General features: G+C 27.7%; 1 protein-coding gene and 1 long non-coding RNA gene across 4 annotated transcripts in view; both read right to left on the reverse strand.

The window, feature by feature from the left end:
- The window catches only part of LOC123263646, a 342,430-nt gene that overhangs the window by 222,815 nt on the left and 102,187 nt on the right, over nt 1-17,428 (reverse strand). The gene's annotated exons all lie outside the window — the stretch shown is intronic.
- LOC123263557 (RNA-binding protein Musashi homolog 2) overlaps nt 1-17,428 on the reverse strand; it is a 100,418-nt gene that overhangs the window by 60,391 nt on the left and 22,599 nt on the right. Inside the window, exon 2 of one of the 3 annotated variants that reach the window (XM_044726421.1) lies at nt 17,271-17,386. In XM_044726421.1, the coding sequence (XP_044582356.1) occupies nt 17,271-17,326 (56 nt within the window). In that variant the 5' untranslated portion in view covers nt 17,327-17,386. Of the gene's footprint in view, nt 1-17,270; nt 17,387-17,428 lie in introns of those variants that run through there. The other 2 variants (XM_044726429.1, XM_044726428.1) reach the window with 2 other exon arrangements.

Below are 17,428 nucleotides of genomic sequence, written 5' to 3' on the forward strand. Positions count from 1 at the left end.
TTATGGAGTATTCCATGGTGACTGGTGGGACATTCGACTCTGCACTGTTAAAAATTTTTGTAAAATTTTTAAATAAAAAGTTTAATTTATAAATACTGTTAAAAATTTTTGTCAAATTACAATCATATTACAAAACAAATAATAAGTAAGATTACAAATCAGTGTATAGCAATGCGAAAAAAAATACAATTTATGTAATTTTCCAACACCTGTCAGGAAATCTACTAAAATGTATTGTAATTTTACAATCTTCATGTATAAACCTAACACGCATTGTAATATTACAGAACCGTTGGTCAATTTTTAAGAAAAAGCTTTTTAATTTTGCAAACATTATTTGTGATCTGATTCGGCATAATTGTATGTAAAATCTCAAAAAAATATTGTAATTTATATTACAATAATCTCATAAAAAATTTAAAAAGGTTTATTTTATTTCTACAATTTTCATTGTAAAATTACACGGTGCATTGTAATGTTACAAGACAATTTTAATTATATTACACGAATTGTAATTCTACTTCCCTGTTTTCCAATTTAAAAAACAATACTTTTCAGTTTTACAACAATGAGACTGATGTATCAGAAAACAACAATGTCCTTCATATTTATTTTTACTAATTTTTAGTCTATGGTTGTTTATTTGTTATAATAAATTCGAGGCATCATTTATCTTTTATAAATTTTAATATTGCGCTCAAAAGATCATTTCAAAATCAATATATTTGAATGAGTATATGTTAGACTTTAATTTTAATAATATTCAATGAATTATAATTAATGTAAGTTAGTTATTTTCCATCAATAAACAGCATCAAATAACACAAATAATGTAAATAATAAATAATAAGCCATAAAGCTCAATCACCACATAGGATTAGCTTATAAGAATAATAAGATGTTAAATGACCTATCGGTCGTACGGCGTAGGGCGTTAGGTATCGGTCTGGCAAGCGCGCGGCTCGTGTTCGATTCTTAGTTAGGGTAAATATTATTTTCACTTTATATCATCAGAGTTGTAAAAATTAGGTCTACGTGAGATGCAAAATCAAAATTTAAACAAATATTAAATCAATTCATTCTTTTTGATTATTTCAATTCAAGTAAAATTCAAGGAAAGTATTGTAATTTTACAAACTTAGCTAATTTAAAAATATTTTTAAAATTACAAAACCGTTTTGTAAAATTAGTAATTTCAGAGAGCTATGTATGTTTTGTAATATTATTATACCCGATTGTAATTTTAAATAAATGTTTTGCCTATTAGCTTCCAATAGATTTCTTGTAGAATTACAATAGAAATTTTTAACAGTGCGAATAAAAAAATAAAACATTTAGAATATATAATTATGTTAATTATTAATTGTACTTGAATAGAATAGAACGTTTTTTTTAACCTTGATCAACTAAATCGTTAATTTATTCACAGTTTAGATGGATATACGTGACTAGCTGAATTAAAAGTTTAATTAAATTCACCTAGAGGATATTTTTTACATATTTTATTATTCATAGAGTAAGTAGAGTAATAATAATAATTTTTATTTATATTCCCGATGAAAAAGCTGTTGACGAGATTTTAAATATCGCGGAAATTGAACCGATAAATTTTTACCAACATAAATCGTAACTGAAAGTTATTTTCTTTTTTATTTTCAATAGAGAATAAAGGGAAAAAATAAAAAGGGTGAATCAAGTGGACTAGAAAGAATTTCAGAGTAATGTGAAACGCTGAACTTTTTTTAAAAATAATTTGTTTTAAGGTAAATGACGGAATAAATCAATTTAATAAGTTTACGTTGGAAGAACTGGATTAAAAGTTTTATAAAATAGAACAAGATAATAAAATATACATAAAAAGAGGGTGGAGAGGGTGAAGACTGTATAGTAGTAAATTGAGCCTCAAGTCAGACACCGGTACCAGTCGGTACTCTGCGTGATGACGGAATGCGTGTCCGAAGGAGATTTCGATCCGATTGAACGACGGGTAATATTTGCTGTTTACCACTTATATATTTTGCATATTTTTCGGAGATTTTATGGAAATTTAACTAGTGCATTTGTCCTTATTTTTGAAAAATTTTGCTAATATTTAAGAAATGACCTTGTATCTTGTGAACTATTGACATTTTTAAAGATATAAGCTCATCCTGATGTTACATTCCCCGAGACCTTTCATTTGAGTACCCACATCAATTTTGCATATATTTTATATATTATATATATATATATATATATATATATATATATATATATATATATATATATATATATATATATATATATATATATATATATAAATATATAAAAAATATATCAAAAATGCATGTGGGTAGTCAAATGAAAGGTCTTGATAAGTGTAACATCGGGAAGAGTTTATTTCTTCAAAAATATCAATAATTAAGGAATGACCTTGTATCTCGTGAATTATTGACATTTTTAAAGATATAAACTCATTCTGATGTTACACTCATTGAGACCTTTCATTTGAGTACCCACATTAATTTTTCATATATTTCATATATTTATATATATTAATATATATATGTATTTATGAAAAATATATCAAAAATGCACGTGGGTACTCAAATAAAAGGTCTTGATGAGTGTAACATCGGGATGAGCTTATATCTTTAAAGTATATATCATATATATGTATATATAAAAAATATATCAAAATTTAATATGCTATCAAATTTAAAAACAAAATTATTTAAAAAAAATTGCATTTTTGAATTTTTAAAAATTTTTTTTGCCATTGTTTTTTTGCTATACGTTTTGTAGAATTATTAAATATATGTTAAATTAATTTTCATTAATTAAGAAATTACCTTGTATCTTGTGAACTATTGATATTTTTAAAGATATAAGCTCATCTTGATGTTACACTCATCAAGACCTTTCATTTGAGTACCCACATCAATTTTTCGTATATTTCATATATTTATATATATTATATATATATCAATATATAAAAAATATATCAAAAATGCGTGTAGGTACTCAAATGAAAGCTCTTGATGAGTGTAACATCAAAATGAGCTTACATTTTAAAAAATATTAATAATTAAGAAATTACCTTGTATCTTGTGAACGACTGACATTTTTAAAGATATAAGCTCATCCCGATGTAACACTTATTGAGACCTTTCATTTGAGTAACCACATCAATTTTTCATATATTTCATATATTTATCTATATTAATATATATGTATTTATGAAAAATATATTAAAAATGCATGTGAGTACTCAAATAAAAGGTCTTGATGAGTGTAACATCGGGATGAGCTTATATCTTTAAAAACGTCAATATTTAAGAAAGTACAGTGCAATTTAACAAAAATCATTATTTACTAAAGCAAAATTTTATTTGTTTATAGTTCGCAACTCACGGCAGTCACATAGTGACTGCAAGGTTGCTAGTTAAAAATGAAAACTTTTAGTGTCTCTTCTTGCTATAGCTTAAGAATAAAATAACTTACTAAATAGCTGTAAATTTTATCTGAAAGCGTATTATATAACCTTTTATTTACATAGCTATTTATTTTGCTAGATCAATAAGTTTAAAAGTGACAGCTATTTAAAAGTATTTAAATTCAATAAAATAGTGAGTTTTAGTGGTTCTCTAAGCAATTTCTATTAAATTCGATAACTTATTAAACTCATGTAAGCTCCATCTGAAAGCTCATAAAAAACGCTCTTAATAATCTATCAATATATTTAAAAAAAGATTTTCCGGTACGTTCAATAAAATTTTTAGTAGATTTCATAGAAAGCTATTACAATTGTCCTTAACCTTTGAAAAATTTTGCTATTTCCTGACTCAGCTCATCTAGGTTCATTAAATACAATTAACTCAAAAGTTTATTGATACGATATAACCGGGCTCTACTATAACTCACACAATTCTTATCGGATCTCCATAAAACATAGCGTACTTATTTTTTGAAGGATTTCCAAGGTTAACTTCGAAGATCAGCTAAATCGCTCGGTTAGCTTATTTATTACAGCAATTATTAATTTTTAAAAATTAATTAAAAATGAAAACTTTTAGTGTCTCTCCTCGCTATAGCTTAAGAATAAAATAACTTACTAAATAGCTGTAAATTTTATCTGAAAGCTCATTAAATAACCTTTTATTTACACAGCTATTTATTTTGCTAGATCAATAAGTTTAAAAATGACAGCTATTTAAAAGTATTTAAATTTAATAAAATAGTGAGTTTTAGTGGGTCTTTAAGCAATTGATATTAAATTCGATAACTTATTAAAACTTCATCCGAAAGCTCATCATTTCCTATATGTTAAAAAAAATCATATATTTCAAATTACAAAAACTCTAAAAAATCCTTTTTTGCTACCTATAAACCGTATCGTTAAAAATTCATTGAAGTATCGGAAAAATGTTGGATGTATTTTCCAGTAAAATATTTCCTCTTTTTATCTATCCTTTTTTTCCTCTATTTATTTTTATTTCCACGTTCCAGAGGGAGCTAGAACGTAATCGGAACGAGAGGTCGACTGGAAAGTCATTGGAGCCCTAATCACTGTTGATTCATAAACTAAATGTATCGCTGCTAGTATTTACACTTTAAATGATACAAACCAGATGCGAATAGTGAAGATTAATAATTATCATTATCATTATTATTATCACCAATATTTATATGGATTTTTGAGGTAAAGAGAACAATAAAGAGAAGGGAACAACGGAGTAAAAGCCGTTATGGTAGGTATCGTTAAAACCGCGAGCGGATGTTGTCCCAGCTCAGCAATGGCGTCCAATTGCTTTCGACATTGTAGAAGAGTATATACAACGACAACGACGATGACGACGACGACGACATCTCCGCCCTCTTGGTTTGGTGGTAGTATCCTCAAACTACTACACAAACTGGGTGCTGTGTGATGTCTGTAATATCGTGTGTACTTCCACTACCACTAGCACATCCATGCATTCATCTAGTATCTAGTATCTTGTATCTAGTCTAGTATATGAAAGCCAGAGTGGTCTGGGGGTAACACTCCCCCTCTTACTCCTGCTCCTCTTCCTCCTCCTGTTTCTGATAACGACCGATGGGCTCGAGTGTCGCCATCCCAACCAGCCAAGAATCCTACCTTGTAATACATATTCAGCTACAGACTACCACAGATTTGACAGGTATTATGTGTGTTATACATCAAGCATTTCGTGCCAAATTGACTGATTTTGAACTTGATTTTTTTTTATTTTAATAGAACAATTTTCTATACCTTTAAAAACATTTTTCAAAATTTTTTGGATCATTCAGAAAAATTCTGGATATTTGGAAAAAAATGGCTTTTTTTCTTGCTAAAAATTCCCTGATTAAGAAATATAATTCAAAATTTGAGATGAAATATATATGTAGCCAATTTTTACGTAATGTAATTGGTCAAACATATCATGATGAAAATATATATGATTCGATACTAACATTCAGTTGCGCGCTTACGCGCGCAACTGATACTATGCCCTGTCGACTGTATCCACATGAGTTTATATGGAAATCCACATACGAAAGTATGGATTAGTATAGGAACCCATAGGAATCCACATCGGAAGTATGGATTCCTATAGTGAATTTATATAAGTGGAATAAACATTGACCTTGTAAGAACGTGACTTAGGCCAGTGAGTAGCGTAGAATACTGTCAACCATGCGGTACCGGGTTCAAGTCCATCCGACGCCAGCAGTTTTTTCATTAGATAAAATTACACAATCCGTTTTTCAGAATTTATTTCAATTAATAATTAATTAATAGCAATTACTTCATAATTATTTTTAATTTTTTAAATAAATTTTTTTTCGCCTGATTAATATGGAAATTTATGTAGGATTCTACCTTGGATTCCTATATAGTAAACCATATGGGAATCTATCTGAAAACGCCATGTGGGAATCCATCTGGGAATCCAGGCTGGTTTCCCATATGGATTTTTTTGATAGGGCTATCAAAAAAATCCACATGAGTTTATATGGGAATCCACGTAGGAAAGTATGGATTCGTATAAGAACTCATAGGAGTCCACATAGGAAGTATGAATTCCTATAGGAATCCATATAGGAACCTGTGGATACATGGATTCCTATATGGGAAATCCACATAGGAAATATGAATTTCTGTAGGAATCCACATAGAAACCTGTGGGTTGATGGATTCCTGTATGGGAAATCCACATCAGAAGTATGGATTCCTATAGTGAATTTATATAAGTGGAATAAACATTGGCCTTGTAAGAACGTGACTTAGGCCAGTGAGTAGCGTAGAATACTGTCAACCATGCGGTACCGGGTTCAAGTCCATCCGACGCCAGCAGTTTTTTCATTAGATAAAATTACACAATCCGTTTTTCAGAATTTATTTCAATTAATAATTAATTAATAGCAATTACTTCATAATTATTTTTAATTTTTTAAATAAATTTTTTTTCGCCTGATTAATATGGAAATTTATGTAAGATTCTACCCTGGGTTCCTATATAGGAAACTATATGGGAATCTATCCGACAACTCCATCTAGGAATCCAAGCTGGTTTCTCAAATGGATTTTGTTGATAAGGTATACAATTAACATAAAGATAATTATTTCAAATAATCTTTCTAAATCGGGTTAATTTTATTTTTTACTTAAAAAGAAACTTATTTTTTTATAAAATTATTCTATTGTTTGTAATTAGGTAAAAAAAAAATTTTCGCTTATCCAAAAAAAGATATAGATTTAAAAAAAAGGCCATTCGGCAGCCGAAATGGAAGTAGATTTTTCAAATAAAGAAAATTGAATTTTAATAAAATAATATAATAACACTAATAATATATAACTTAATTCATGAATTAAAAACAAAATTCAATAATAAATTTAAAACTATTTAGAACAAATTTTGGAAAAAAAATTAACTTTTGAAGAAAAAGTTTCTCAAAGAATTGCAAAGATTATAAAATTTGAATTATAAATGACCAAATTTTAAATAACTGCTTAGGAACAACAATTTGCAAATCAATCAGATGTTTGAAACCGGATAAAATTTTAATTGAAGAAAACAATATATAGAACTAATTTGTGACATATTTACTGACGAATTACCTGAAAACATTACACGAAATACTAATCATTATCGTAATTATTGAATTTACATCATAATTAAGCTATGATGCAGACAATAATTCTAAAACGGCTGCAACAGTAAAACTGTTTTATTAAACGAACTCTAAAAGGAGTAATATTGAGGCTATTACCACTTCTGAGTAGTGAAAATTGAAGCTTATTAAAAGAGCTTTACGATGCATTTTACCGAATTTTGATATCTTGTCTCGATCAGTAATTATATCAAGTTGAAGTAGTAAAAACATCAATTTTTACGATTTTCAAGATTTAAAAATCCTGTCATTTCCAAATTACTCGCCCGATTAAGCTCATCTTCGAACTTAACCTTGGTCTTGATCGATAGATAAAGCATGTTGAGTTTGAGAAGAATCGGTTATAAATTGAAAACGCTATCGTGCTGACAAGCCGCGTTATATCGTATATATATAAATACATACATATATAAACTTTTGAACTATATACATTTTCTGACTCAGCTCGACAAACTGAGTCAGAAAATGATTAAATTTTTTAAAAGTTGCGCCATGAGGACGGCTGCAATAGTTAGATTTTTATAAAATCTACTCAAAAATGCTGTAATTTCTAAACTTATTGACCGATTTGGCTCAAATTTGAACTCGACCTTCATAATCGTCTGTAGAATAAGTATGTAGAGTTTCATTGAGATCAATAGAGAATTGTAGACGTTATCATGCTGACAAGCCCCGCGTTATATCGTATATATATATATATATATATATATACATACATATATAAATTTTTGAACCATATGTATTTACTGACTCAGCTCATCGAGTTAGGCCGAAATACACCAAAATTTTTCAAAAGTTGCGTTATGAGGACAATTACAATAGTTAGATTTTTATGAAATCTACTAAAAAACAAATAGCATTTTGTTCTATAATTAACCTATCGAGTCCTTTTTTATTAGGTGACTTAAAATTGTAGTTATGGACAGAGCCTTGGATAGCTTAACCAACTATAGTTTAAGAGTCTTTAACATATACTTAAATCGTCCGGCTTCGAATCTCGGTCTGGGTTGTCCAAATTTTTTTTTTTCGGGTACCGAAAAATTCTTACTAAGTAAAGTCCCCCTTTTTTCCTTTATCCTTTATCTTTTCTTGAATCAGTTGCTAAATTTATTTTTAATAAAAAATTATATGAATTATGGCTTCATTATAGTTTTATTATTACTAGTTTACTATATAAGAGAATTTTATTTCATATATCACCGATTAAATTTATAATTTAAAAACACGTAAAGCTTATAATTAAATTATCTACTTATTTTTATTACGTATATAATTACACTACGAAAATAAATAAATAAACGCGTTTGAGTAAGTTGCCGGAAACATTAATTAGCTTTATTCCAACATTTGCATTACTCTAAAATCACAGTTTGCTATTCTCCATTTAATTTCTCCAAACGATCCATAATTTTGAACACAAACAATATAATCACCGTTTTACTTTATCCTTGAATAAATATTGCAATATTATTTCACCTTCAAGAAATAATCCGCCGTATTTAGGGTAAAGGTTCCAAATATTATCCAGCTTAGATAAAATTGACATTATTTATAAGAAAACTGGTTTAATGATTTTTTGAATAATCTCATTTAGTTTGGGTACTTTTGAAATAAATTTTAAAAATAATAAAGCTATCACAGGATCAATTAGAAATAATTTAATGGACAATTGTGACGGAACAAATTTATAGAACCAACAAACTATTAAAAACTCCTCTAAAAACTTTACATAAAAAATTGACTACTGAAAAATATATAAAACCAAAAGGAACTAATTCTGATCAAGACCTTTCTGATGATATCAAATTAAATTATGAAAATTCATTTTAAAATAACAATATCCTTGTCACAAAATTTTCCTTACTCTCTTAATTATTGAAATCATAAATGACTATCGCTGAAAAAATATCAAAACCAATTTACGATAAAGATAAACCCGTTACTAAACTTTTCTTAGTCTCTTAATTATATAAATTAATTTTTGACATATAACCACATTCACATCTACAAAATAAAATAAATAAATATAATGACGTTTATCGCGAAATTCTAATCTATTTATAACTACTTCGAAAACTTATCATAATAAATGAACTATTTTAGAAAAGGAAATGAAGCATTGAAAAGGCACTAATTCAGGTGTCGACCTTTCCAATTAACTAAATTTAATTTAAAAAACTTATTTTATCCTAAATACGCCACAGATAAAATTTTCCTTATTCTCTTAATTGTATAGATAATCTAAAATAAATTAAAAATTTTAAACACTTATTAAATTAAATTAAACATTTAAACCTTCCGGGTTTTATGAAAGTTTTTTAAACTCTCTGTAAGATGACGTTGCGCACCGGATCCAGAACTACGTCACTCTCCCGCCAAAATTCAAATTTAAAAAACAATTTCTAATTTAAAACTCATCTGGACAATTATCATGTTCTCGACCTTTCCAATTAACTCAATTTAATTTAAAAAACTTATTTTATCCTAAATACGCCACAGATAAAATTTTCCTTATTCCCTTAATTGTATAGATAATCTAAAATAAATAAAAAATTTTAAACACTTATTAAATTAAATTAAACATTCAAACCTTCCCGGTTTTATGAAAGTTTTTTAAACTCTCTGTAAGATGGCGTTGCGCACCGGATCCAGAACTACGTCACTCTCCCGCCGAAATTCAAATTTAAAAATCAATTTCTAATTTAAAACTCATCTGGACAATTATTATGTTCTTGAGCTTCCCAATTATACTAAATTTTATTTAAAAAACTTACTTTATCCTAAATACGCCACAGATAAAATTTTCCTTATCCCCTTAATTGTATAGATAATCTAAAATAAATAAAAAATTTTAAACACTTATTAAATTAAATTAAACATTCAAACCTTCCCGGTTTTATGAAAGTTTTTTAAACTCTCTGTAAGATGGCGTTGCGCACCGGATCCAGAACTACGTCACTCTCCCGCCGAAATTCAAATTTAAAAATCAATTTCTAATTTAAAACTCATCTGGACAATTATGATGTTCTTGAGCTTCCCAATTATACTAAATTCTATTTACAAAACTTATTTTATCCTAAATACGCCACAGATAAAATTTTTTTTATTCTCTTAATTGTATAGATAATATAAAATAAATTAAAAATTTAAAACACTTATTAAATTAAATTAAAAATTTAAACCTTCCCGGTTTTATGAAAGTTTTTTAAACTCTCTGTAAGATGGCGTTGTGCACCGGATAGAGAACTACGTCATTCTCCCGCCAAAATTCAAATTTAAAAAATAATTTCTCGTTTAAAACTTATCTGGACAATTATTAAGTTCTTAACCTTTTTAATTACACTAAATTTTATCTAAAAAGTCATTTTATCGTATAAATAAGCAGTAAAAAAAATTTTTTTTTCCAGAAAAAATTACTTTTTTTGCAAAATAAAATTTCTATTTTAACAAAAAAAAGTTTTTATCCTACCTGGTTAATATTCGGTTCTTTTACCCTCTCACCCACATAAATAATTCAAATAGCATAGATTACCGCTGCAACAGTAAACAATTTGTCATCGTCTAATTGCATTATCACGGTAACAACCGTAACAACCTGCAGCCCACGTTCTGCCTACAGTCTACTGTCTACAGTCTACATAGTTTGCACGCACTCTCTAAATACAGCCGGAATAACAATAATAGCTCATCATAATCAGCATAATGATTTCTTACTTGTCTTTTTTTTTCTACAAATATAAACCCAAGAGTACGTTTATAATCTCGTAACTCTTTACCAGTGAGATGCACTGAAATAATCTCAACACCACTGTCACTGTCACTGCCAAGCTCACTGTTGTAGTAATAATTTTCATTCAGATTAACTAGAGCTGGAATATTATATATATATTGTAGATTATATATCATATAAACTCTAAACTTGCTAAAGAGCAGACCGTAAGAGTTAATAATAATACCGGGGTGTTATTAAAAGTAAAGAAGAAATATTAATACGAAAGATAATAGAAAAATTAAAAGAAAGGTACAAAGCGTAAGAGCTATTCCCGTATAAGTCTAAAAGAGGAAAATAAAGGGCGACTCCCTTGAAGTAAAGGATGAGAATCACATTGCAGTGGAAAAAATATATAAGCTGTGAGCTTTAATCAGAAAAACTAAAAAGGACCTACTTTGTGAAGTATAAGAATAGCAAAAATGAGATTTAGTACCCAAATAATGGATTTTGTTTTTATAAATTTTTTGGTACTTGCAAAAATTACAAAAACAGTTTTTCATTTAAAAAACTGATAGAATACCTTGTAACTTGCGTTAGCTTTACATTTGCTGGCGAAACTAACTAACTACATAAAACCTATATCGCCTTCTTAAACAAAAGTTCTATCAAAATAACTACAGAATTTAAACACAATCCTTTAAAGTAAGCACACTAAATTATTTATTCATTTAAACTATTTCTTAACATTAATTATACTAATTGAAATATTATTTTAACTGAAAAAAAAATTATTTTAATAACTATTAAACTTACCAACCTTCAAATTCTCGCATAATGTTATATTTTTATCAAGTACAGTAAATATTGTAATATTATTATGATTAAAATAATTATGTTTAATATCTCATATTTAAACAGCTTAAATATATTTTTATATATTAAATATTTATAAAATTCATCAGATTTTCTTCGATATTAGACAGCGCTTGAGTAATATTACCATTTATTTGGAATATTTGAAATTGTTTATTCAGTAGAATTAATCAATCAAGCCTTCTGTATGATAAATAATAATATTTAGAGCTTATACATTGAATTTTAAGAAAATTCGTTGTTTATTCTTAGGCAGATTTCTTTATAAATCTGTTGCAGAGGTCCTCATGTTGGAATTTACATAAAATTTTGCTATATGTTTTATTTTGTTGAGTTATACCGAAAAATAGCGTCAGCTAAAAAGTTTATATATATGTGATATGTAGAACCGGGCTTGTAAGCACGATTACGGCCGCAATTTTTGACGGAACTCGACGAAACTCAATACATTTATTCTATGAACGAAAATCTCGGTCAAGTTTAAAAACGGGGCAAATCGGTCGATTAGTTCCAAAGTTGTGGGTGTTTGAAAAATTTTTTCATTTTCATTAAAATAAAAATTTAACGAGATATTCACAAATAAATTCGAAAGCATAATTGATAACATTAATAATACTAATTGAAATATTATTTTAACTGAAAAAAAACTTATTTTAATAACTATTAAACTTATCAACCTTCAAATTCTCGCATAATGTTATATTTTTATCGAGTACAGTAAACATTGTAATATTATTATGATTAAAATAATTATGTCTAATATCTCATATTTAAACAGCTTAAATATATTTTTATATATCAAATATTTATAAAATTAATCAGATTTTCTTCGATATTAGACAACGCTTGAGTAATAATACCATTTATTTGGAATATTTGAAATTGTTTATTCAACAGAATTAATAAATCAAGCCTTCTGTATGATAAATAATAATATTTAGAGCTTATACATTGAATTTTAAGAAAATTCGTTGGTTAGTCTTAGGTAGATTTCTCTATAAATCTGTTGCAGAGGTACTCATGTTGGAATTTACATAAAATTTTGCTATATGTTTTATTTTGTTGAGTTATACCGAAAAATAGCGTCCGCTAAAAAGTTTACATATATGTGATAGAACCGGGCTTGTAAGCACGATTACGGCCGCAATTTTTGACGGAACTCGACGAAACTCAATACATTTATTCTATGAACGAAAATCTCGGTCAAGTTTGAAAACGGGGCAAATCGGTCCATTAGTTCAAAAGTTGTGGGTGTTTGAAAAATTTTTTCATTTTTATTAAAATAAAAATTTAACGAGATTTTCCCAAATAAATTCAAAAGCATTGATAACTAAATTCTGGCAATTTAATTTTAAAGTTCATGTAATTATCAATGTACCTTATTGTACTTTCTTTTTAAATAATTATTAATATTTTGTCTCCAGCTTATAAAATCATCAATATGAAAAATAATTATTTTTATGTGACTATCCTCAAATAACTGCATAACTAATTGTATAAAAATTCTTAGTGCTATAGCTCAATAAGTTACAATTTTCATTATTAAATCTATAAATTTTCCTTAAATTTATAAATTTTACCTAAAGGTAGTATCAAATATTCAAACTATCACTCCGTGCTCAAATTAATAAATCTACCTTCAATTAATTATATTTTTAGAGGATCAAAAATCATATAATTCATATAAATTCTCTATCCTACTTTTCCCAAAAAAAAAGCTATTCTTTTTATCGGACAAATTTAATCCAACGATTTATGTAAAAAGAGAATTATTAATTTTAATCTAGGTATCTCTATCATGTCCTACTTTTAGTCTTTTACCCGAGATAATATTTTTTCAATAATAATAACACGAGGCAAAAAATGACTGAGAGTTATGGTGTAAGTTGTGAATGGAAATTTGAAATAGCTCATAAGCTCGGGAATTTACCGAGAATTCAGATGAAAATAAGAGAAGCTTATCTTTTGGTGCACGCCTAGCCGCTCTCGGTGTAGATGTGGATGGAAAAGCTCCAAGCGTGTACGGAATTCAGAATATTATCGTTGCGCGATAATAACCCTAAATATTTTTTTGTGTGCACACCGCTACACAAGTGAACATCCAGATTCGCTTAAACTATTCGAATAAATTTTTCCCTTTTTTTTTTCAATTAAACTTTTTTTAATTGCAAGCTACCGTATAGAATATTCAAAGTATAAAAACAAAAATTTATATTCAATATCTGGTAATCTATATACTTTTATTCTACAAGTATACTCGATGAAAATTGATAAAATAAAGTGCGCCGACGCCAAATTCATGTATCGAATATATGTTTGTATACAGAGTACGTTATAAATGTCGATTAAACTCAAGTGCACTCGCGTATGTTAGCTCTTATTAATTTAAAAATAAAATACGCAAATACCTCTACTGCTCGACAATTGAACATATTTGTATTACTTTTATAGTTAATTCCATGCAAGTTATAATTACATAGAAAATTATAGGAAAATAGCATCACTATTCAATTAAACACTGTTAAAAATTTCTATTGTAATTTTACAAGAAATGTATTGGAAGCTAATAGGCAAAATATTTATTTAAAATTACAATCGGGTATAGTAATATTACAAAACATATAGACGTAAGGTTACTAATTTTACAAATATTTTTAGATTAGCTAAGTTTGTTAAATTGCAATACTTTCCTTGAATTTTACTTGAATTGAAATAATAAATAAGAAAGATTTGATTTAATATTTGTTGTCATTTTATTTTTTTGAAGCGCTGACTAGATTTTGCATCTTACATAGACTCAATTTTTACAACTCTGATGATATAAAGTGAAAATAATATTTACCCTAACTAAGAATCGAACGCGAGCCGCGCGCTTGCCAGACCGATACCTAACGCCCTACGCCGTACGACCGATAGGTGATTCAACATCTTATTATTCTTATAAGCTATTCCTATGTGGTGATTGAGCTTTACAGCTTATTATTTATTATTTACATCATTTGTGTTATTTGATGCTGTTTATTGATGGAAAATAACTAACTTTTACATTATTTATAATTCATTGAATATTATAAAAATTAAAGTCTAACATATACTCATTAAAATATATTGATTTCGAAATGATCGTTTGAGCGTAATATTAAAATTTATAAAAGATAAATGATGCCTCGAATTTATTATTACAAATAAACAACCATAGACTAAAAATTAGTAAAAATAAACATGAATGACATTGTTGTTTTTTGATACATCAGTCTCATTTTTGTAAAACTGAAAAGTATTGTTTTTAAAATTGGAAAACAGTCAAGTAGAATTACAATTCGTGTAATATAATTAAAATTGTCTGGTAACATTATATTGCACTGTGTAATTTTACAATGAAAATTGTAGAAATAAAAAAAAGCTTTTTAAATTTTTTATGAGATTATTTTAATATAAATTACAATATTTTTTTGTGATTTTACATACAATTATGCCGAATCAGATGACAAATAATGTTTGCAAAATTAAAAAACTTTTTCTTAAAAATTGACCAACGGTCCTGTAATATTACAATGCGTGTTAGGTTTATACATGAAGATTGTAAAATTTCAATACATCTTAGTAGATTTCCTGATAGGTGTTGGAAAATTACATGAATTGTATTTTATTTCGCATTGCTATACACTGATTTGTAATTTTATTTATTATTTGTTTTGTAATATAATTTCAATTTTACACAGCGTGACGAAATGTTAGAATTATTTTTAAAAATTGCATTTATAGTTTTCTTATAATTACTTTTAAAAATCACCAACTAAATTTTAGGATTATTTTCAACAAATTACCTTTAAAAAAAATTAGGAAAACGGTTGACCCTGAAGGCCATCTCTGCAACTTCCCGCTAATTCCATACTTAGGCGCTTAAAATTGCACCAATGACGTTTTTGAGCTCTTCGAGCTCAAAAATACAATTTATGGGTTATTTTGAGCTCTCCGAGCTCAAAGAGATTGCTTTCCTATGCTTTAAAGCTCTTCGAGCTCAAAAGTCTGATAGAGATTTGATAACACACTATTTTTTGAATTTTTAAATGAATTAACCGATTTTTACGCGGTTAGAAGCATTTGACGCAGTTTTTCAAGCCTCACAAAGAATCTCAAATTTTGAATTGATCGCGCTAGGAATTTTGGAGTTATTCCGAAAAAACACTTTTTTCGGTTTTCTTTCGTTCCCGATATCTCTCGAACGAATCAACCGATTTTGACCGGAATGGTGGCGATCGACGTGGTTTTTTGAGGTTAAGAGCTGATTAGTTTTGGAATTGATTAGTTTTTGGAATTGAACCTTTAAGCCGTTTAAAAGTTATTCCAAAAAAACCACATTTGAAAAAAAATTTTTTTTTCAGTTTTTTGAAGATTTCTCAAAGTCTATTGATCTTAATCAGTCCAAATAGTTTACAAAATCTAAGTTTGGTCAAGCCCTTTTGAATGGCACCAACCGCGATGAAATCAGTCAAGCCGTTCAAAAGTTATAAGCAGTTCACATACTTTCACACACACACACACCGTGACAACCTCGCGGGGATAGTCAGGGAAGCTTCCTGTGACCTTCAAACGTCGAGATCTGATGAAAACTCGATTTTTGCAAAACGGGGTGAAAACAATAACTTCCCGATTTTTGAAAATCTTCGATTTTCTTGGCGGGAAGTTAAAAGTTCCACCAAGTTCTTATGAATTTTTTAAAATTATAAAATTGTCAGCTGGTCATTTAAAACTTGTGATATGAAAACTAACGATTTAATGTAACTAATCATTGGAATCTTAATTTTTAGGCTACACTGAGAGAAAAATCTGGTTCTCTGAACTAGCTTAATCTAGTTAAATAGCATCGCCACTATTTAATTGAAGTTCTTATACCTTAAATAATAAATTATATTGAACCAATATAATATATATAAACAATATTATAACAATTATTATATTATAACAATATTATAATATATATAAACAATATTATATAATATAAATTATATTATTAAATAATAAATTATATTAAATTTATATGGTATTATAAATTAACTTTAACTTAGAAAACAGAAAAAATAATTGTTACAGCCCGGACCGAGAATCGAACCCGGATCTTTTGGTTGCGCACCAACGGCTCGGACAGTTAAGCTATCTTCGTCATCCGTAACAACCATTAGTCACCTAATTATTTTTTTAACATGATAACAGAAAAATATTTATTTAAATACAGTCCAGGTAACTATTTATCAATAGTTACTTAAAATAATGCATAGTTCGAGTAACTACAAAAAAAACGTTTAGAAATATTTTAATAATGACGTTATAATTCAACTATCCACTTTACTTTCAGTGTTTAATGTTCTAGTATGTAAATATTATTTTAGTACTACCTGTTATTGATTATAAGCTACACTACTTTTATAATTATAATTATACTTTTTAATTCTAAAAAAAAAAAAAAATTTAGCGTGTTCATAAAAATAATATTAGTTTTTGATAAATTTTAAACAAAAAGACTCACCAGTTCTCGATTACGCCGACGTTGGAAAAGTTTGGTGGAAAGCTCGCGGCCGCCATCGGTGGTAGCGGCGCAATTTTGTTAGCTCCCTCACTTCCGGTTTTCCCCAGTTTTCACCGCTAGAACAAACCGACAACTTCATTATTATCGATTCATTCAAA

The sequence above is a fragment of the Cotesia glomerata genome, linkage group LG4 (genome assembly GCF_020080835.1).
Source record: "Cotesia glomerata isolate CgM1 linkage group LG4, MPM_Cglom_v2.3, whole genome shotgun sequence".
NCBI classification, from domain to species: Eukaryota; Metazoa; Arthropoda; class Insecta; order Hymenoptera; family Braconidae; genus Cotesia; species Cotesia glomerata.